Here is a 22,283-nt window from a genome sequence, read left to right as displayed (position 1 = left end):
CACATGCGACGCATCAGGTGGCAACGCTAAACAGCTGCTTATCAGCTGCGGCTGCAAATCGCCGTGCAAAGCGATGGAAAAGAACTTTTACTATTGACAAATGTTGTTATTTTTATAAAACAGTGTTTTAATATTATCGCGCACGCTTTATTTATACACGCCACTAACTGCAACAAAAGGAGAAACGCTTTTCGCAACTGCTACGCTACGCACTAATCTGAATTGATCGGCAACTTTTGCTGTCGTTGTTGCCGTTGTTGTTGTTGCTGCCTTTTTGCTTGTAAACAAATAAACTCAAGTAGAAAATTAAACAAATGCTGTGGCAAAGCTGAAAATGGATAACAAAAAGGACATCTACAACCTGTGGGTGCAGTACACAACAAAGGTAAACGATAATAACATTGATAAAACGTTGCAAGTGCGCCATGTAGATAAGAGGTGAAGAGGGGAAAGAGGCGGTGACGTGTTTTTCGCATTAATCACCGCCAAACACACTTGCCAACGTGCTCTTCTTGCCAATAAGAAGACAGCATAGTATGTCTGCCTGCGGACGATATTTGCAGGACCTGCAGCTACGTGTGTGTGTGTTATATAATCAATTTCCCTTTCCACAGAACGATGAAACCTATTTTCGTGAGTTTGTCGCACGATTTGTGGACATTTGGCGCAGTCAATTGCAGCTGGACTTCCAGTCCGACGACTGTCCGCTGTGGCATGAGGTGCGCCCGGACAATGGACCGCATCTGGGACGACTGCCGGATGAGCTGTTGCCCGCCATTGGCAAGTTCATCATTGTGGCACGCGATGAATGCGACACCGATGCGCTGACGGAGGAGGGCATTGAACAGGTTGCCATACTGATTGATTGCCTGGTGATTGTCTGTCGACACTTTGACAACATACTGGCGATCATCAAGTATGAGTACAAGCCCAATCTAATCGCCATACTAGCCAAGCTGTTCAATCAGGTGAGACTTTCGTTAATCAATTTAATTACACTCGCTAATCAATTTCAATTTGGGCAGCAAATGGAGGCGCGTCGCGTCACGCCAGCTATGATTCATCTGTTTGGCAGTTTCTCGGCATTCCTGGAGGTCATGTATGATCCCTATTTGACGTGGCGCAGCTTTTTGCGTGGCCAACACGCCGATTATAATCAGTTGCCCTATAAACCGCATGCGGTGCATGTAGAAATTGTGCCCTTTATCTATGGTGAGTGTTTGCTATATACATAGACTCTATTATTGATTTATTACTCATCTGGTTTTGTTTGCAGATTGCTTTCAAAAGGAGGAACTGCTGCACTTTCCGAACATTGGCGAGAGTCTGTTGAATGTGCTGGGCGCTGTCATTTGCGGCTCTCAGGTAGCTGTTCAGTTTATTGTTACCGGGCCGTGGATTAATTGTGTCTAATAAGCGATTCCCTCAGCTGCTAATCGTTTTCTTTTTTTGTTTATGTTATTAACGACTTGTGATGGCTTCACTTAGCAACCTCCTTTTCTGTTTATATGGTTTTTAACTTGTCAATTAACTTGTAAATTTGTGATGGCTCTTGGCTCGCTTAACTTTCTATGGCTTTCTCTCTAATTTCATTTCGTTTTCATTTGTTTAACATGTCTTTTGGCTCTCGCATCCTTCATCTGCCTCGCAGAAAACCTTAAACTCGAACTCGACAAATAGAAATAGTACTAACGCTATAATTACTACTGCAATTGCCTCGCGCTCGGGTGACGGGCAGCTTCTAAACTGTGATAACTTGGTGAGTGGTAAACGCTTTTATTCTCATACTTTGTCCCCCATTGCCCGCACTTCGCTCTCTCTTACTCTCTGCATAAGTTACTGCTATTCATCCGTGTAATTGCGTCTTTACTTAAAACTAAACTGCAAACGATTCAAATTGCTGCTTCAGCGCAATGGAATGCGTGCCATTTGCCCGGCCACAGTCTCCATCATCATGCGCATCCTTAAGCAGTGGGAGAGCGCGAGCAGCCTGCGGCATGTGGCTCTCAATTGCTACGCACTCATGGTTATCGTGCTGCAGAAATCTAGTCCAGAAGAAGTAAGTGCCAGTTGATATGTGTAATAAGTATTGTTTTTTGATTAATAATCTCTTCCTTCTGCAGCGCCAAATAGATCTAGTTACGTTAATACAACTCTATTGTGATGCACTGCAGCAGCTGCTGGCAACGACGCTCTTCGACAGCGACGCCGCCAGCTTCGACATAACCAGCGACAGTGACAGCGATGCTACCATCGATGTCAACGCACTCGCCTCGAGCGTGGCAGCCGTGCAGCTTTTTCTGTCGCCTAACAAAGGACAGAGGACAACGGCGGCTGTTAGCGAGGCCATTGCCGAGACACAGCTTTTGGAGCTGCTCATTGGGCTGCCGCAGTCCATTAAGCATTGGCATGTGTTGTCACATTGTGTGCTAAATATGCTGAGCAGCACCATAGATTCGCTGGCTGCCTTGACGCACAGCTCGCCCAGCAATGCGGAGCAGCTGCGTCAAGGCGAACGCATCGAGCGACTGTTTGTGAACATGCATGACTTCAAGGAGGCGCCGTCGGTGTCGCTGCTGGAGGCGTGCTTCAGTCTGGGCTACAATGCCGATCAGCGATTGCTTGTGCTGCCCGAGGTGATGTTGCAGCTGCTGCAATGGCTGCCGCAGTTGCAAGAGCCGCAACAACTGCATGTGAGCACGCTGCTGCTCAAAGGTTGCACCGACAACTACGGCACGTAAGCGAGAACTTATAGAACATTGCTAATGATTAAGCATTAATATTGAATTTGTATTTATTTCTAGCAAAACTGTGGCCTGTGGCAGTCGAGTTGTCAAGGCTGTATGCGCTTGTTTATCGCGTGCTGCCACGTTGAGCGAGATTTGCGCCCAGAATCTGATCAAGTTGATTGAGGAGCTCAGCAAGCTGAGCATTGTACCCGTCGAGCTCAAGTGCATCTTTGCGCTGTTGCGTCAGGGCGCAGAGTTTCCGCAGCACAAGCAGCTGCAGCAGGTGAGAACGTTGAACCCACAAATCCAGTGCAAAATTCTTATCGTTAATCTTTGCAGACACTTGTGGTGATTGCTTTGCAAAGTTTGCGCGGCAGCAACTGTTGCTCCGAGTACTTTGCCATCGAGCAGCCAACGGATGGCATTTCGGTACCCGACATACGCAACTGGGTGTCCGGCTCCTATGGCTTCATATTCCACATTCTCGTGCGCTTCAATCAACCGTCTGCTGAGGCTGCCACGCAGAGCAACACGCGTCGCATGCTGCTTACACTTCAAACAGCCAGCGGCGGCGGCTTCGAGGTCTTTGTGCAGGCCAATGGCAATGTTGTGGTCGCGGCATTGACACGTCGCGAATACCTCACATCGGCCACGGCCACCAAGACACTACTCGATGGACAATGGCATTATCTGACGGTGGCCATAACGCCGCCAAAGCGTCCGTTCTCCTACAGCCAGATCAACATCTTTGTGGACTTTGTGCAGAAACTCAGCGCTACCCTCAAAGTGCAGGCGGTGAACGAACCCTTCACGGTGTGCTCCATTGGCGCTGTGGTCGCGCCGCCGCCCAAGTCGAGCGGCAATTTGCCACGCTCCTCGTCGCAGGAGAGCGCGCCAGCATTCAAAGGCATGCTGCCCAGTCTGCTAGAACGCACACTATCAGCAAATGTAAGCATTGTAATGATTAATCTTTTTATACCCGTTACCTATATGCCTCCGACAATTGTATGTATGTAATAGACAGAAGAAGACATCTCCGACCCTATAAAGTACTAGCCATGTCCCTTTGTCCGTCTTTCTGTCTGTCCGTCCGTATGAACACCTAGATCTCAGAGACTATAAGAGATAGAGGTATAATTTTTTCTCGACTACACTTTTAATGTTTGCACGCAGATCAAGTTTATTCCAAAGTTTTGCCACGCCTACGTCAGCCTCCGCTAATCGATTAAAATCGAATAACAATCGTAGAGTCGTGATTTTTGGTACATAAAATAATAATTTTAGTCTTTATGATTCCTGAAAAGTTGGTTGCGATCAGATAACAATTTTAAAAGATATTCGACTTTGGCTGACAATCGTGTATATTTGGTATGTCACTGCATGTCAATCTATGGTATATTTTATATCCAGCAGTAAATCAATATACCAACTATTTGGCGGGTAGGTAGCGGGTATCTCATAGTCGAGCACAATCGATTGCAGCTTTCTTAGTTGTTTTATATTACATAAGAAATTGTGGCACACTTAATAAGTCATTTACTGAGGCTTTAAAGTCGAATCCAATCGATAGCAACTTTGTATTTCTATTAGGAACTTTTGCTAATCTCCTTTCAACCTTCGCCAGGTATCCAACTACTTCACGCTGCCGCTGCGCACGCAAGCCGCCTTCGATCCGAATGTGAAGAACTTTCCCATTGGCATGCAGGACACGGTGTTTGGCGAGCAGGCGTGCCTGCAAGGACATCTCGGTGGCGTGTTGCTCGCTGAGCCAACGACCAGCCTGAAGACCATCTTCGATGCGGGCATGAACTTTAGCTCCATTTTCTCGCAGGACAACGATCTGCTTGAGCTGAACTCCCGCTTCGTGTTCTGCTACGCACCAGGAGCCGTTTGGCATGGCGGTTGCCAAGACTTGATACCAGGTGGCAGGTATCCGGGACGCATTAGCGCCGAGCATCGCAAGACGGTCAAGATGCAGGACACCATCAACAGCATTGGTGGCATCAATGCCATACTCCCAATGCTTCATCGGTTGGTCAAAGAGCAAGGCGAAGCGGACGTGTCAATTGGCAGCGTAAGCGAAGAGTCGGCAACAACACCAACGGCAACATCGTTGAAAACGCCCACGGCGGAGGAGTTCAACGACTGGGAAATGCTCTCGTCGAACTCGTACACCGAATGGAAGATGATCCAGCATCCGTTGGCCAGTCTGTTGTGTCTGCTGCGCTATTTGACCCACGAGAATGACAACAATCAACAGCAGTTGCTGAGCAGCGAATGCTTGGCCATCATTGGCACCATGCTGCAGCGTTGTCCGTCGCCGCTATTCGATGTGAATGCGCTGATGGCGACGCATCTCCTGATGGAGTCGCTGCAGGCACAAAAATCCACAGCTGCCGCCGACAATCAGCAGCAACAACTGTTGCTGGAGGCGCTCTATGCACACATTGTCTTTGACTTTGCCATCTGGTCACGTCTTCAATTCCAGATCACACTCGGTCATGCGCAATATCTGAGTGCAATGATTAAGAATGATCGCAAATACTTTCGGCGCCGCTATGGCATTCAGTTTGTGTTAGATGTGGTGCGACAATACTACAGCACACCGGATAACATTTGCAGCGATGATGCAAAAACTATACGCAGCACATTGTTTGGCATCGTACGTTTCTATCTACAGAAGGATGTCAACATCAAGGAGGTGAATGCAATGGTCGCGTTTCTGGCTTCGGTGCGTCAGGAGCTGGTGCTGATCGAGTTCCTCGAGATGATGACGTTGTATGTGCGCGGCAAGAACTGCAAGGATCAGATGGTGTTGCTGCTGCACGAACCGCAGACTGCGAATCTCGTCTACAACTTTTTCGTGGACAAAAGCTACAGCAGTGAGGTGCAAGAGGCGGCTATCAGAGTGAGTAGCAACTACATTTTAAACTCTGAAAAGAGTCGTATTTCCACTTCATCCTCCACAGTTCCTCAGCGGCTTGCTGGCTACTTCGCGTGTCCATCAAAAGTACAAGCAAGTACTTCGTCTCTACGATCAGAGCAGCGAGCAGAGCATGTTTCCCGGTTTCTTCTCCTTCATCACGCCCATGTCACTCAGCTCGACGATACTCTTTCATCTGGTTGACGAAATGCTTGGCGCACAGCCCGATTATGGCGGCCTCATGTTTCTCGTTTATCACGTGAGCAGCTGTGATCTGCAAGTCAAGCTGGAGATTGCGAAGCGTCTGCTGCAAACGACATTCGTCAAGCAGCAATCGACGCTGTACATTGCTCGCCAGACGGGTTGGCAGGAGTCGATTGCCCGACTCCTTATACGCAAACATATCACAAGCGTGCCACCGGATGAGGAACGACGTCGCAGCTTTGGCATCAATATGGATGTGCTGCTCGAGGATAACTCGAGTTTCTTGGCCCAGGCTGACTTGATTACTTTCTCGGATCAGGAGATTGGACTTGCGCAACTGCAGCAGCAACAGGCGCAATCCCAGGAAGAGCACAGCGACAGTGGACTCATACTCAATGAGATTCAAGCGAGCGTCTCGGAAGCTGCCACCGTCATTGAAAGCGAGATTAAGGGTGAGTTTAAATTGCAAATGGTTTGGCCATTTAATTACTTTACTCTTGCAGAATTGGCCGAGTCTGTGTCTGGTGCCGTTGTGGAGAATGTGAGCAGCGTATTTTCGGTGTTGCGTCAGACAACGCACGACATTCAGGACACCTTTGAGTCCCTCACGCTGGGCAGCTCCACGGACACCACGGATAGCGTGCCATCGGCGGCGTCGCTGCAGCGTGATGAGTCCCTGAGCTCTGACAGCTCCACGCAATCGCCACATGGACCAACCAAGAAGAGCGATTCCCTCGAGGTGGGTTTTTCTATATTTGAATGTCCAAAAGAAGAATTGTCATAATAATTTAGAGACAACTGATATTGAGTAGATAAAGAAATATTTCATAGAATGATAATCCATTTTCTCTTCTTATTACAGAGCACCACGGCCTTTGATTTTGTAGCCGATGGCGATGTGGACACCGAGGAGCAACTGGTTTATCTCGTCTCAAATACGTTGTTCAATATTTTCTGGCGCGGCATTGGCAACGATCATCCGCAATGCTGGCAGGAGCGTGGCCAGGTTCTGGGCTGCATTAATCTGCTGGCGTTGAACAATGAGCTGATTACATCGCATCTTTCGTTACGTCTGCGCATCCTCGAAATGGCTGTGCAGGCATCGCTCTTTGACCTCTCCGAGCATGGCAGTCAAACGCTCATCAATCAAGAGGTAAATTAACATAGTGTTACTTTAAAACTTTATTTATTACTACATATATTTTCTCTTCAACTTACTAGAACGCTTCTCACATTCTGCGCATGGTTTACGAGCTGGTTGTATTGGGCTCCAACGAGGATGAGTCCAAGAAGTGTTCCACCAAGCTGTTGGATGGTGTGCTCGCGCTGCTCGATGCACTCATGATATTCCAGCAGGGCTCATCGGACGATTGGTCCGATATGATACGGTTGTGTCTTGGTCTCTTACTCAAGTGCTCGCATCATCCCAATCCGGGTATTGTGGCCATGGCCACCGCTAAATTGCATGCCATACTCCAAAGTCGATCCACTGAGGATCCAGCCGAGCTCTCCTATCTGCTCTACAGCATCAATCGTGCTCTGGACAATGCTATCGAGGGTGAGCAAAAAACTCTTTCATTTGTTGATAGATTAATTTGATTTTAAAATACTCTCTGTTCACTTGCAGTTGGCAATCCAGAGGAGTATTCGTTCCTTATGCCTGTGATGAAGGCATTGTTGGAGAAATGCAGATCAGCATTTAATTTGGATACTACTTTGCCCGATCTACCATCCACTTCGAGTGGACCAGTTTTCTTCAATGATTTTCAAATGTACAGCACAAGCAAAAAGTGGCGCAACTTTATGGAACGCATGGTGAGTGTGAAGTTATTTTAATAGCTGTAAGCTTGAACTATTCTACTGCCCTTTGCTACTTGTATAACAGAAATATTAGATTTCGACAGTCTTAAAAAAAAGAACTCTAATAGACTTGATAATTGACAAGCAGAGATTTGTGGGGGCAGCAGTTGAAAAAATTTTAAACACATGAAAAGTCCAAATTACTTAAGTATACGATACTGTTATATTAGAATATAAAAAAGTATAATTTAGCAGCAAAGCATAGTAAGAGCTACAAACAAATATTATTTTAAACTTGAAGAGTTGTTTAACAACTTTTTTTTCACCAAATGAATAGCTTGCCTAGCAGCCGTATAACAAAAATGTTATAACAAAGAAAGAATACAAGTATATAATTCTTTTATAGGACAGCTTTCATGGGGATTACGGACAAAAGCTGACTGCCACAAAACTTTCTTGTTTCTTCTTTGAGAGTCGCGCAACAAATTGTAATTAGCGATCAGTCAAGGAATAAATTTGTTAGGCAAGAGTTCATATAAATAGCTTAATAATTGTGTTGCCGTTTATGTATAGTCCAATTTATTTAGGAGATTACGCACAAAAGCTGAGTTCCACAAAACTTGCTTGTAGCTTCTCATAAACTTCTCCAACAAATTGTTATTAGCGATAGTTTGGTCAAGAAATGATTTAGTTGGGCAGGAATTCATATAAATAGATAAATAATTAAGACTCTGTTGCATGTTATGGATAGTCCAATTTATTTTCTTAGTCTTACAATCTAAGCTCAGTTAACAAAGTCTTTCGGAGTCGTTTATTCCTCTGCATCGCATCCTTGACGTTTTCCTCTCTGCTGATCATGATATTGATGTTATTCTATATATACTATATGTGATGTAGATTCTAATCTAATATAGTTTGTGATTTTTTGGCAAGTTCTGACGCAAAGCACTGAGCTTGCGTTCCATTTCGCGATCGGTTTGCGGACTCTTGAAGAGCGTCGTATCGAAGACGCCTTTGGTGGTTCGTTTCAGCGTCGGATTCCGCTCCGTACCCGGCTGCAAGGCCAAAGTGGCGCCCACCCCACGACTCTGAACGGGTCGTGTGGGTCGCGTGCCACGCCCAAATTGGCGATAGGTGGGCGGTGCAATTGTGCCATCGTAGTAGCTCTTTGAGCGGGACTTTTGTATGGTCACCGCCGTTGAGGGTGTCTCCGAATTGCCTTCGACGGTGCTCGCAGTCCGTTGATGATAGCGCGAGGTGCCTCGACTTCTACTCCGACTGCTGCTGCTGCTCGACTGAGTGGGAGTCGGTGGTGTGCTGGTGATGATGGTGGGTATGAAGGAGCCACTCGATGTGCTGCGCATGCGCATTGGACTCCAAGGCGCTGGTGTTGTTGTTGTGCTGGTGGCCGCCGCATAGTGACGCTGCTTTTGCTCCACGTAGCGTGAACCGTAGGCAGCTGTGTCCAAGTCGGTGCCTCGCACCTGCACATGACTGTCGGCATCGTATGCTTCCTGCAGTTCAGGCACATCCAGCGTGTGTTTCTTAGAGATCACTGCGGATGAGGGACGTCGCTTGCGTTTCCGACTCTTCTGAGTAGTGCCTGAAGCATGTGCATCCGAGGGAGGCAAAGCATTCGATCCGGGGTCTTGTAGTATCGGCGGATAGGATTCTTGCTCCTCTTTGTTCGATGCCTCGAAGGGTATCGGATCGTAGATGGGCACCTCGTAGCTGGACTTGGGAAAATCAAAGCTAGGGAATTTGTGATGCGGATTCAAGGGTAACTCCTCGGAGGGCAATGCATAGTTCTCGCTGGGATACTGCTGTGCCGTGGGATGCAGCTCCACATTGGTGTAGCTGGTGGGAACTTGTGCATCCGGCGGTCCATAGCTGCTGGGCGGCTCAGCCGGCTGCTGTTGTTGATGATGATGTTGCTGTGGTGGTGTGTACGGCGATGGGGCAGCTGGCGGCGGTTCTGCAAAGTGACCATCGTGGGCCGACGACGCTGGTGGTGGTTGATACGACGGCTGCTTGGGTTGATACGAAGTGCTGATCTCATAGGCAGGCGGCGAGTAGGCAATCTCATAGTTGGGCGAGGGGCGTGGCGGCTCTGCAAAGTTCTGATGGTATCCAGTGTTCGGAATCTTTTGCTCGTAGATGGAGTAGGAGTCTGGCGGAGGTGGTGGACCTGGCTGTGAGTAGCTGGGCACATGAGCGGGCGCTGAGGGCACACCATAGCGTGTGGAGGGCGGCGCAGGAGGAGCTGCAGCTGCCGGTGGTCCGTATTGTTGTGGGATATAAGTGTCCGGTGTCTCGTAGCTGTTGGTCTCATAGCTGAGACTGGGAATTGGATCGGAATTGTGACTGGGGCTGTAGCTGGAGCTGGAACTATGACCGGAACTGTAACTGGAACCAGAACTATGACTGGGTCCTGAACTGTAACCGGAACTGGAGCTGGAGCTGTGTCCTGAACTGTAGCTGGAACTGGGACTATGACTGGAACCTGAACTGTAGCTGGAACTGGGACTATGTCCTGAACTATAGCCGGAATTGGAGCTGTGACTGGATCCTGAACTGTACCCGGAACTATGGCTAGGTCCTGAACTGTAACCAGAACTGGAGCTGTGACTGTGACTCGGACCTGAACTGTAGCTAGGTCCTGATCCACCGCTATAGCTAGGAATCGAGCTGTAGTGACTGTGACTCTGTTGCGGTGGCACGCCATATTTCTGATGCGGCGTGTGCTCGTCCGATCCCAGCGCAGGAGACTCGTCGCCAGGAAAACTGTACTCCAGACTGGGGAATTTGTGTGCGCCATAGAGATCGTTGTCCTCCTGCTCGTGACTGTAGAGATTCAGATCCATGGACTGTGCCTCGTAGCTGGAGGCAGGTATGTGAAAATCTGCGCCATCGAATTTCAAATGCTGAAAGTCCTCAATGGAAAAGCTCGGCTCTTCGAGATGCGATGGATACGAGGATGACGCGGGCTTGTAGTAACTCACAGGCGGATGGCCAGGTGGTCCATGCGAATGCGATGGTCCACGCGGATAGCTGGGTGGTCCATACTTGCCCTTCACACGACGTCGCTGCTTGTTGCGCTTGGGCGGCTGACGACGATAGCGTATCAGTTGCTCTGCTTTCGGCAGTAATGAACTGCTGGAGTTGTGGTTAGCAATCAGAGGTGTCTGGAGCGTCTGCTGAGCGTCTGTGACATTGACCTTTGATCCGACGGCAGTCAGCGCCAGGGGCAAGAGTGTTAGCTAAAAGAAAGGTCAGACACAATCAGTTAATGGTTTCAAAAAGACAGTTTCAAACTTTCTCCGCAAAAAACAGTTTGGTAACATTATTTGGTTTGTCTTTTTGGTAGTTGGCAACCTTTGACTTTCGGCAGCCTCAACTATTGCTCATGTTGTTGCTGGGATTGTGGATTGTGGTTACTAAAGTGATTGCACAGTCTTCCGCGAACACGTAACTAGCCTGCCTGCCTCTCCAGCTCGCCCCTTAATTGCCAGGCATGCAACAACGCTCGCCACGCTGCTGCCACACGCAACTCCAACAACAGCAGCAATTGATTGGCAAATGGAATAGACAAGCGGGAAGCAGTAGGAGGGGAGCGGGGAGAAGGGAACCATGCATTGAACCTGATCGTCGTCACCAATTCAGGTTCACTGTGCATCGCAATCCGTTTTGCTGCCTACACAATGAATGGATGGATGCGATGTATGATACATTGCCTTGTTGCATTGCTTTGCAGCAACTCTCTCGCTCACACACTTCCTCACTCTTTCGTTCATTTCTTTAAAAACTTCTCTTTGTTATACCTCCCTCTGAGTTATTGTTAGACAAATTAAACTTTAAAGATGATTCATTGCTGTTCCTAAAACTCAGCTCTTTGAATGTTGATACTCATATGCTTGATCCAAAACATTGGGTGTATTATGTGGATGTATATAGCTAGGAACTATGTTTCCAAATCCTAATGAGTAAAAAATACTTCGGTACAAACTATTTCTATATTGAAATTATCAATACTCCAAGAAAGAAGTGTCTTTCGAATAATTTCTATTTGTTCTGTTAAATCATCAATTTGTTTAAGTTCGTATTTTTCGTATTTTAATTTTTTATTGTAGTTACTTTCAAATTTATGAGCTTTGGAGGTTTGTTTTAGGTTCTTCTCGAGTTTGTGAGAATCCTCTTCAAATTAATCAAAAAACAACCAACTTTTTAAAAATTTCACTTTACTTCATCTTTCCTAACTCAACATGTTGTATAGAATATTGTAGGTTGACTTTACGATTAAAAAGGCTTAACTCTCGCTAACTTTTTTATCTTTTTTAGTATAATCAAATAGTTGATATAAATAAATTTCATATTGAGAGTTCAAACTATCATAGTAGTAAAGTAGAGTAGAGTTCAAACTATAGTAGATTGTTGCCTGTGTCTCTTAGTTCGGTTTCTATCATATTTGCAATAAATATGGATAGGAATTGCCTTTGTAAATCCTTGCACTCACTATCATTTAATTAGTCACTTCTTCGTATTAAGCACACATCTTGGTAATCACACTTACAAAACAAACACTAAACCACAAAATTTTGCACATTGTGGAACGTTCAAGAAATGCGTATCGATCTCAAAGTCAAAGTCTTTCAAGGCATCCAATAATCAAAACAGCAACAACTTTCATTGGGGCTACGCCTTGCAGTAGATTCCAGAGTGTAATCTGTAGAGAGTCGACTGAAGACTAAAGACTGCAGATTGCAGATTGCTGAGTGTAAACTGTAAACTCTTTGGCGAACACTTTAAACGATATTATGGGGAGTCTCACTGAACGGTTAAGCGCGCCACCCGGTCACGTCTCGTTGGACTTTCTTTCGGCAACTGAGCGTGCTCCAAGAAAGTGGTCTGGTTTTGTTGAAGAGACGACGTTGCCAGTTGCCAGCGGCAGCAGCAGCAGCAGCAATAGAAGAAGCAGCAATAGCAGCAGCAGTAGCTGGAACCAGTCGAATGACAAAGCGTTGCCATTAAAGCACCCACCGGTCCGGTGCAGCACCACAACAGCTATCATCAGCAACACCTGGAACAATCATATGCCCTCCAGGTGTTTATGTCTATGTCTGTGTTGCCAGCAGGCAGATTATGTAAAGAATGCCCAAATGCGGATGTCTCTCTCTGTCTTTGGGTTTTTGGCCTAAGACAACAGCAACAATAGCAACTACAACTATAAATAACCACAAGCAAAACAATACGAATTAAAACAATAACAAAATGTTAGATTCGTAAATCGCACAAGATCAAGTTAAACTTGTTTCGCTTCCAAAATGCATTCGAGGTGCATTCGCACGACTGAGCAACGCTTCCTCAGCTCCACTTCAAGCTGAAGCTGAAGATCAAGACTCGCATCCAGCTCGCATTTCGATCTTGAGTTCGCATCTCGATCTGCATCTGTGCATCCACATTGAACTTGAACCTGAGCGGACGTGACGTTTCCAACTTCGTCTCACAGTTCAAATATTGCATTCGATTTGTAAAGCGAGCAATCGAAAGTGAAAACAAATCGAAACTAAAGCTTAGTAGTGGCTAGAAGCACAAATACCCTGGACTTCAGATAACTTGCTTGAATTTCTAGATCTTTACTTTAAACTAAATATTCACAAAGCTAAAAATGCTTTCGATGGAAAATGAATAGTCAAAGCTTAAAATCTTAATTTCATTAAGAAACCCTACTGCTTTATATACATACATTTTTATAAGATATTTTCTTAACTTATTCATTCCCTGTTACTCTTAAGTATAATTAAGATATCCCCACAATAATCAAATAGAAGTACGCAATATTTGTCGTTCCACTGGATTTTTCAGATCTGTGCAGAAAATTTCGACGACTCGCATTTCTGCCTAAGTGGAAAGCAGCTCGCAATTTATTTTATGGGCGAAAGTTGCATACATAACTCTTGTTTGTTTTTTAATGAATAAACTCATGTTTTATTTTATGCACCCCCAAGGGCGTTGGGAAACTGCAGCTGTTCTGATTATTTCTGCACTAATTAGCATAGAGATGAGCTTTCTAATGTGAAGTGAAAAATATGTACTTGAAGCATATGTAATCTCTACGATGTTATTAAAATTTAAGATAGCAAAAAAGAGTTGTACATAACAAATTGGATATAGGAAAAGTATAAACAATGGAATATTGTATGGAGTTGACTGAAAAAGCATAAATGATAATCTTCAATTGAAATTCAAGCTATTCGGAGTTTATAAAATAAAAAACAAATCCAAAAGGAACGCCTTTTTCCATAAAAATTTATTTTAAAAATATACCAAAAATACTAAGGTTTACTAAATAATATATTTGGTACATTGATAGAGTACTACATTCAAAATATATCATAAAGTACAAAATATACCAGATTATCAACCAAAGCAACTGAGACACCACAACAGCAGCCTTTTTTGACATACGAAATTGTGTCTTAAACAAATTCTTCCATTTTTATCTGATTGCAATCATATTACAAATACTTTAGTTATTATTATATGTACAAACCATCGCAATTCTTGCTTCCAAATTCTAATATAAAAATAAGAAGAACCCTCCACCTAAAAATCAGTACACAACTTAAAATTATAATTGTTAGCGTATCCCTCTTCTAGGAAATTATAATTGCAATCGTTAGCCTATCCTCCCTCATAGTAAAGTAGCAACTACAGGGTATATTAGGCTGGCAATAAGTGCGTGCTTAGCTGTCATATTAAACAAACTTATGATGTGCGATTTGGCGTGCTCTTACTATATATCTAATAATTATAGCAATATAGTAATGTACAAAAATAATGTGTGTGTTTTTGTTCAGGTGAAGCCGCTTTACGATCGTTACCAGCGCGACATTGAGCTGCATCTGTGGGAGCCCATCAATCGCTTTTGGGCTGAATGCTATGAGGCATGCAAGGCGGCATCAAAGCAACGCGCCAGCTTTCAGGCCACAAATCGTCGGGTGTTCCAGCAGAAGATCTATATGCCCTGGAAGGTGCGACAGGTGGAGGAGATGCAACGACTGCAGACGGCGGCAATGCAGCACAAGACTAGCGATAATCATATACGGAAGAAATGGAAGACCGCCAAGCGTTTCTTATACGGCCCTAGGGGTCCCTGGTATACTGGGTAAGTGAATCGAATCCACAACTATATTCCCCCCTACCCCCCACTTTTGAGTGAGCATTATTATGAAACCACACAAAATTCAGCATTTTAATTAAGGCGACAATTGCAATCGGGCGTGCGGCCAACGTAAATGATTACATATGACGCGACACTCGAGTCGAGTCGCTGTTTGCTTCGTAGACAGTTAATCACCTTCAAACGCAGTCACATATCTGCCTCAAAGATATATATATTAAAAGATATATTATATGTTGTGCTGTGCTATGAAGTGATGTGATGTGATGTTTCTTGTGAGTGTGTGGGGACAGGTAACAAAGCTCTGCTGCCACGCTGTTTTGTGTTCATTTCACTGTAAAATGCTAACAAATGCACTCATTAATGTCTCCCTCTCGCTCGATCTCTCTCACTCACTCTCTCTCTCCCTCTCTTTCTGTTCGTTGCGTGTGTGGCTGCCACAGCGAGACATCTCTCAGTTGGCGGCAACAATGGGCTCAAATTGAATTTAATATACTGATAACTATAAACGGCTTCTGCCAAAAATATCAACTTCATCAAATGCCAATTTCACTTTTCATCATTTTTTGACACAGACTGAATGATAGATAAAGACTGAGAAAAATAAGCCGCCTAGTTGGTAATGCCTTTAGGGTTTTGAGGACCCCCCACTAGTTCTTTATTAGAATCTATTGTGTGTTGTTAATTTAGCTATTAATATTTTCTCAGCATACTTTCTTTGCTGTTTATATGCAGCGGAAAGTTTTTGCATGAAATTATTAGCTGATTCGGAAATAATTTTAGTTGGATATCTCAATTATATAATTATTTAATCGGATCAATATTTTTTGCTAAAGCGACCACATAAGAGATTATTATTAACACTCTTCATTTGAGATTTCGTTAATACACAGTTATAAAATATATGGTATATATATTGCAATCTTAAGATGATATCGAAACCATCTATGCAGTTATAAAATATACATACATATGTATATAGTGAAATCTTAAGATGATATCGAAACCATCTTAATTTTATAGTGCAAAAAGGGTCCTTTAAAGTATGACTGAAAACATAAGTTTTCCAAACTTTTGAAATATTTAAAGTAGTAATGAGATCTTAGCCTTTTAAAATCTTGATAATCTTAGTAAATGCTAATACTAAATATAGTTTATATGAATACTGAATTTAGGAAAAGTTTAGAATTGTATATGGAATACAAAAAAGTCTATAATTCCTGAAAACTTTGAAATTACCTTCTTTGAAGCTTTTCAAAACTTATCATACCTCATTTTGTAAGCTTTACAGGGCACTACAACTTTGTCAAATCGAAATTAGTTTTGCTTTCATTGTTGTTTTGTATTTCTGTATGTTTTTTTCACCATTTTGTTTGTTTTTTTATTGGATCTTTAATGGGTTTCGGCCCATTGTAAATGCTGTGAATTGTTTAAAGCTTTCGCTTGGCGTTGGGGCGCCTCATCAGTTGGCGGTGCGATTAAAATTACGATTTAATTTTATTAAATCATCAAAATGAATTTGTATTTATGCAACCAACAACCAACAGCCGACAAATGTAACAAACAAACAAATGTGCCTAACAGCATATTAGATGAGCTGCAGTCGAGTCGAGTCAATTATTCAGTGCAATAAGTGAATGCATAACCTGATTCACACCAAAAAAAAAAAAAAACACCCTGCAAGATATCTTTCTCAATTCAACGCCGCATAACTTTGGCCAATAGCCAATTACTAAGTGGCAATCACTTGGCCAAAAGTCTACGCATATTACGCATACATGTATGTATAAATACTGGGCGTGGGACCTTGTTCAACTGCATTAACATATTGCATTTGCATTGGCGGTCAAAGCTATCGATCGTGCTTTAGAGATAGTGCGTGGTCTCTGCTAATGTTCTAAGGTCGAACCATTCACGAGCCAAAAAAAAAACTAGTTCGAATCTAGTTCTAGTTTGCATTGACAATGAAACGAGTTAATGAACTTTCTACTTGAAATCGAACTTGTTGCTAAGTATCGATAAATTTAGAATATCAAGTTAATGGAACTTGCTGCCAATTATCGATTATAGATATTTTGAATGTTAAACTACATAACTTGTATTCTTTATAGAGATTATAGTTTATTTTCTTTATCGCGGTCGAAACAGCCTTAAGATTAAAAAGACAAGAAATATAAATGAAAGGCGTCGAATATGAGTGTAGATGGATTCGTCGAATGTGGTACAGGGAACGCGATGGGAAGGGGAAGGAACTTCCCCTTGCTCCTCACAACGTTCCTAGCGCACACGACGGTTAAATTCATATGTACATGTAGAGTTATCGATAAATCGCTTTCATTTCAACTAATACTACAACTATCGACTATCGATAGGCCAAGCTTCGCCTGACCAATTGGAGGAGAAGTTTCTGCGATGTGTCCGTTATGGGGCAAGAGGTCGGCAACGTTATTGTTGTTGGTTGTTCTTCAGTAATTCAGCGGATGATGACTTAGTGGTAGGCCAGTGGTGAGTAAGCGGGCGCCAGTGGAGAATAGGCGGGTGCCAAAGCCGGAGCGTGGTAGGCGGGAGCCAGAGCGGGGGCGTGGTAGGCGGACAGAGCTGGCAGAGCGGGCAGCTTGGCCACAACCGGAGCGTGCAACAGTGGAGCCGGAGCCAGCACCTTGGCAACGGGGGCAACAGCCTTAACCACAGCACCCTCGCGACGGACCACAGCGTTGAAGCCATGGACAGGATCGGCGGTGTACTCCACAATGCGACGAGTGCCGTCGGCCTCGATGAGCGAGTAGGCGCCCTGGACAACATCGCCGCTGCGTGTCTCCTGCTGGCTCTTCACATCACCAGTGGAACCATCCTGCAACAAAGAGAGTGAGGAGATCGATTAATGATCAATAATTGATGCCGCTTCGTTGAGGTTACTTACATGCACATCGTAGCTGTAGCTGTACTGAGGATTGGGATCGTATGGCTCGGGAGCAGCCACCTTGGCAACAGCCACCTTGGCCAATGCGGGATAAACGGGCGCCGCCAGTTTAGGGTAGACGGGTGCGGCGAGCGAAGGATATGCCGGCAGAGCGGGCAAGGCGACACCAGGTCCTGGCACAACGACAGCGCTGCTCAGAGCCAGCAAAGCGCTCAAGACGATTAACAACTGTTGGGCCATTGTTGCGGAGATTTTGTTTTTTTGGAGATTTTGTGCTGCTGCTTGGCTGACAAATGAACTCAGTCTGTGGTTCTGAAGCTCAGCGACAATTGCTTTTTATAGGCAAACCCAAAAGCCAAACTCAAAGCTAACTCTCGAGCCCAAGCCCCCGAAAAATTCGTCTAACCAAAATCAGCCTGTAAAAATATTTATGCAAAAAAATAGAAAAACAAAACAACAGCAGCAGCAGCCGACAACAATAACAACAACAACAACAGCAACTAAAAAGTGCGCATGCGTGTGGAGTGCAAAGATTGCAACTGCAACTGCAGCAGCAGCACCAACAAATGAAAATAATTCATTTTTATACCCGGCAGACATAAGGGAGGCATGGGGTTATAACTTAATGGCTAGCGAGAATGTACTTGGAAGTCAAAAAAAAGTCTCCAACCTATAGAAGTATTTTAAATTAACCCCAAAAAAAGAGCGTACACAAGAAGCGGAAACTAAGAGGATATTTCACGACATTTAACCCTAACAATGTTTCCAAAACCAATCGGAAAGTTTTGGGAAATACTACTTAAAATGTTAGGGGCATATTCTTAAAAACTTAAAGAATCGGATAGAGTAAAAATAAAATGGTATAAAGCTAAAAATGTTGGGGAGTATCCTCGTATAGTTAAAGATTCGGATAGGGTGAACAATTAAAGGTATGAAGCTAGTTCTGAACATATCCCAATCACAGTCAGTTAATCTCACTTGCTTGTATGCACTTAACATGAGTAACGGGTATCTCACAGTCGGGTCCACTAGACCCTGTAACTATCTTAGTTGCACGTTGCGTTGCATTGCCCCTGGCAATAGCTGTGGGAGGAGAGGAAGTGCGGTGATACGGGGGGCGACACTTGTCTGGGGCGAGACATAAAAGCAGCTTATAGGCCTACGAGAATGGCACGCATGTTGCTCTGGCGGCCTCCCAGGCGAGTGGACGACGACGTCGACATCGAAGTGGACGTCGACTGGCAACATATGGAGCATTGAGCATGGAGCTTGGACATGTTGCAAGGCAGGCGGTCGGGCGGATCACATTCGATCGTGACAAAAAAGTTCAATTCGAAAGCGATTTTTGGGGCCGGCATCAGCAGTGCGAGCGAGAGAGCACCACAATCTGTGCGTAGACGAGCGGGCGAGACAGAGAGCGATATATGCTGGGGCACGCACCCAAGTTGCCCCAGCATCAGTTTTGTTGAAAGGTGTGTGCGTTTTGCAGCCTTCGAAACTGGCACAAAGCAGCGGCGCGCCCAAAGCAAACACCAGCTCTCCATCTCTCTCTTCCCTCCACTTCCATCTCTCTCTCGATGGCTTGCACTATGTCGGTGTTCTCAGTCCCCTCCCCAGACTGGCCGACTCCTCGGTGGCTGTAACTGCCACTGCAACATTGTTTTCTTGTTACCCTTGTCGAATTTGGGGATTTCAAACATTTTATGTCGCTTGATATACCTCAACTCATGTCCTGACGTCCATTCTGACTGGTTTTTGTTCTAAGAATTCTCGAAAGGTCACAGCTTTCCTTATGAAATTTAGTATCGGTTATAAGAGTTATTATTTTAGAATAAATATATTAACTAGTAACGAAATCATAATTCAACGCTTTTTAGTTTTAAAAACTTCTATCTCAATGCTTAGTATCTAAAGATACTGTTATTACTTGTATAATAACAGATCTCTCAGATGTTCAGATGTTCTTTTATAAGGGCTTCGCTGACTAGTTTTTGTTCTAAGAATTCTTGAAGGGTTATAGCTTTCCTTATGAAATTTAGCATAGATCTATCGGTTGTATGAGTTATTATTTTAGAATAAATATATTAACCAGTAACGAAACAATAATTTAACGTTTTTTAGTTTTAAAAACTTCTATCTTACTATCTAAAGATACTGTTATTATAATAACAGATCACTCAGATGTTCTTTTATAAGGGTATTTAGTCTTCGCATTGCTGTTGCCCTTTCTTTGTTTGGGTTTTCATATTTTGTATTGGGTCTTTTATTTTTATTGCCATTGGGACAATTTTGCCCATTATCACTAATTTTGAACGCCTTGTACGCCTTGTTAGGCGTCGCTGCCGGCGTCTACGTCGACGTCAGCGTCAACGAAGACAGCGTCGCTGCCGACGCTAACGGTAACGGTAACGCCAACGCAGCTACAAACGCTGACGTAGAGACATGCGCCGTTTGCGTAATCAAAAATTGTATCGCGTGGAGTACTTTCAATTAAGCTATTGAATAATTCGAGTGCGTGCCGCGAGTGGCGAGTGAATGTTGCAGCCTATTTCAGTCACTTGAGATGGGGGAGAGTGTTCTTTGATATGGGAACAGGGAATTTACTAAGGAAAAGTGGGAGAGGGTAAATGATATTGGGACATATTAGGGGGAGAGACCTAGGGATAAGAGTTAGATCTTCTACTCGTATTAGGAGTTCAACATAAGAAGCTTGTCGTTCAACTTATTCTGTTAAGTAGATCCTTAACTCCGTAGGTTTACGTTTCATCCTTAAACCTTGGGATACAAGTTATTCTGCAGTTTTACAGTTCTTTAGCAATAGTGTACGACCGCCCCTTTTATGAATTGAAATAAAGTAATAACCAATAATTCAGAATCTACAATCCTAGATCCTAGTCCTAGTCGTCCTGCTCCCTCACAATTAAAAACTTAGTGATGGTTAAGCACCTAGTTAATTTTTGAAGCTTCATCATAAAACTATCAATTGTAGACCGGGATTATCCCTGACATTAAATCGGACTACATCGAATTAGTGAGTTTCAGGAAATATGGGAAAACTTAAGAAATACTTTCAATACTATAACCTAATCAGTGAAATTAAAGTGTTGCCCAAATAAATGTGAAAATCATCACAATCTATTTGAGACTGTTAATAACCCAGCAAAGGAACGGACCAGCTCCTCAGTTAGATCCGCAAAGCGATACAGATCTCCCGTCGATTGCCAAGTCAGAGCTAAGACCCAAGACCATTTGTCAGCGCAATATAATTCGCAAGTTGCTCGATTCACAATCCATAATCCATAACCAGGTGTCCGGCAATTAGGTGTGCGTCGTGCTTGTTCTCTTTGGCTAACTGGATTTATTAACTGATTTATGAGTGTGGTTAGATCTACAGAACAGACAATAACTTATCTACAGGCTAAGATCAACTCTGGGTGTGTTGAGTGTACTTTACATGGCAGCTGTGTGCTGCTCTAGCCCAGGAATGGACGGGCAGCCACTACTGGAGCAGCAACTGGAGCTGCAACTGGGACTGGAACTGGGCCACGTTGCACCACAGCATTGAAGCCATTGATAGGATCCGCAGTGTAGAAGACGGTACGCAATGATCCATCGGCATCGACCACAGAATAGGAGCCCTTGACGACATCGCCATCCCTCACCTCCTGCTGGCTCTTGCTATCGCCAGTGATTGCATCCTGCACATTATAGGCGTAGGCGTACTGAGGATGTGGATCAATCTCGGTATTGATGGGAACAGCAGGCAACAAGGCACACTCGACGATAGCGAAGAGAGCACAGCTTACGATGATGCACTGCAGTAGAGTTTGGGTTAATCCTTGTGGTTGGTTTCGATCCTTATCTTTGTTATGCTGCAACTTACCTTGAATAGGGCCATGTTTAAGCTTGGATTGGATGGATGGATACTGTTGGAACGCTGTCACTTTCTGAACTGTCTCTAGCTGCGTTGGTGACCGGGTTTTAAACGCTTTTCCCCATCGCCCAGCATTGTCGTGGTCATGTGCATTGTGGCAACTGCTGGCCAAACCTGGCCAAGTGTGAGCCAATGCCTGACGTAAGCTGCACTTCCAGTCGACACCCAAAATTTCCTCAACAAACGTGCCAACAATTCCCCTTTTACGTTTGCACAATTCTGCGCAGCCCCTTTTCCCTTCCCAATGTTATGACAATCATAACTTGAAATGTGGCACGTGAGGCGCATTAATTGCTTCCCATTTCGGCGCGTCTTGAGGTTGAGATTGAACCTTCCTCAACATTGTGTTGGCATTATGACTAATCGCCTAACCTTGACAGCGCAAAAGGTGTCCATTCAACTAGGGACAAGATTTGTTCAATCTGTAACTTTTGAGGGGAAGTCGGAGTTAAATAGAATCCTACTCTCTCTCAATCCTAAAAAATGTCTAATTTTGAGCTTTGATTGAGATTTGTTTTTTTTTTGTTTGCTAATTATTAATGCAGGGTATTAATCCCACCGATATTTAACGAAATTGTATAATAGATTATATA

At 44.2% G+C, this 22,283-nt stretch overlaps 4 protein-coding genes across 5 annotated transcripts in view; 1 reads left to right on the top strand and 3 right to left on the bottom strand.

Moving 5' to 3' along the window:
* The first annotated feature begins 39 nt into the window (after positions 1-39).
* LOC117571610 (neurobeachin-like protein 1) overlaps positions 40-22,283 on the top strand; it is a 36,218-nt gene continuing 13,974 nt past the window's right edge. The window contains exons 1-16 of one of the 2 annotated variants that reach the window (XM_034253828.2): positions 40-385; positions 615-968; positions 1,026-1,212; positions 1,277-1,365; positions 1,652-1,759; positions 1,910-2,059; positions 2,124-2,737; positions 2,805-3,012; positions 3,069-3,677; positions 4,354-5,637; positions 5,699-6,308; positions 6,360-6,595; positions 6,719-7,009; positions 7,078-7,414; positions 7,484-7,671; positions 14,514-14,821. In XM_034253828.2, the coding sequence (XP_034109719.1) occupies positions 335-385; positions 615-968; positions 1,026-1,212; positions 1,277-1,365; positions 1,652-1,759; positions 1,910-2,059; positions 2,124-2,737; positions 2,805-3,012; positions 3,069-3,677; positions 4,354-5,637; positions 5,699-6,308; positions 6,360-6,595; positions 6,719-7,009; positions 7,078-7,414; positions 7,484-7,671; positions 14,514-14,821 (5,624 nt within the window). In that variant the 5' untranslated portion in view covers positions 40-334. The remainder of the gene's footprint in view (positions 386-614; positions 969-1,025; positions 1,213-1,276; positions 1,366-1,651; positions 1,760-1,909; positions 2,060-2,123; positions 2,738-2,804; positions 3,013-3,068; positions 3,678-4,353; positions 5,638-5,698; positions 6,309-6,359; positions 6,596-6,718; positions 7,010-7,077; positions 7,415-7,483; positions 7,672-14,513; positions 14,822-22,283) is intronic. The other variant, XM_034253829.2, reaches the window with a different exon arrangement.
* On the bottom strand, positions 8,382-12,525 carry LOC117571614 (uncharacterized). The gene is made up of 2 exons (XM_034253834.2): positions 12,227-12,525; positions 8,382-10,916 (listed from the first exon to the last, which is right to left on the bottom strand). Exons 1-2 carry the CDS (start codon positions 12,257-12,259, stop codon positions 8,562-8,564), a joined length of 2,388 nt encoding a protein of 795 aa, XP_034109725.1. The 5' UTR covers positions 12,260-12,525; the 3' UTR covers positions 8,382-8,561.
* LOC117570995 (larval cuticle protein A2B) lies at positions 17,120-18,123 on the bottom strand. The gene is made up of 2 exons (XM_034252944.2): positions 17,757-18,123; positions 17,120-17,687 (listed from the first exon to the last, which is right to left on the bottom strand). Exons 1-2 carry the CDS (start codon positions 17,994-17,996, stop codon positions 17,325-17,327), a joined length of 603 nt encoding a protein of 200 aa, XP_034108835.1. The 5' UTR covers positions 17,997-18,123; the 3' UTR covers positions 17,120-17,324.
* Positions 21,083-21,878, bottom strand: LOC117571003 (cuticle protein 21). The gene is made up of 2 exons (XM_052005808.1): positions 21,640-21,878; positions 21,083-21,571 (listed from the first exon to the last, which is right to left on the bottom strand). Exons 1-2 carry the CDS (start codon positions 21,652-21,654, stop codon positions 21,230-21,232), a joined length of 357 nt encoding a protein of 118 aa, XP_051861768.1. The 5' UTR covers positions 21,655-21,878; the 3' UTR covers positions 21,083-21,229.

This window comes from Drosophila albomicans, chromosome 3, assembly GCF_009650485.2.
Source record: "Drosophila albomicans strain 15112-1751.03 chromosome 3, ASM965048v2, whole genome shotgun sequence".
In the NCBI taxonomy this organism is placed as follows: domain Eukaryota; kingdom Metazoa; phylum Arthropoda; class Insecta; order Diptera; family Drosophilidae; genus Drosophila; species Drosophila albomicans.
This window is presented reverse-complemented; position numbering and strand designations above follow the sequence as displayed.

Coding starts and splice junctions, on each gene's coding strand:
- LOC117570995 (XM_034252944.2), bottom strand. CDS start 17,996: ATGGCCCAACAGTTGTTAATCGTCTTGAGCGCTTTGCTGGCTCTGAGC. Junction 17,688..17,756: donor GCTACAGCTACGATGTGCAT/GTAAGTAACCTC, acceptor TCTTTGTTGCAG/GATGGTTCCACTGGTGATGT.
- LOC117571614 (XM_034253834.2), bottom strand. CDS start 12,259: ATGTGCAAAATTTTGTGGTTTAGTGTTTGTTTT. Junction 10,917..12,226: donor TGTGGTTTAGTGTTTGTTTT/GTAAGTGTGATT, acceptor CCTTTCTTTTAG/CTAACACTCTTGCCCCTGGC.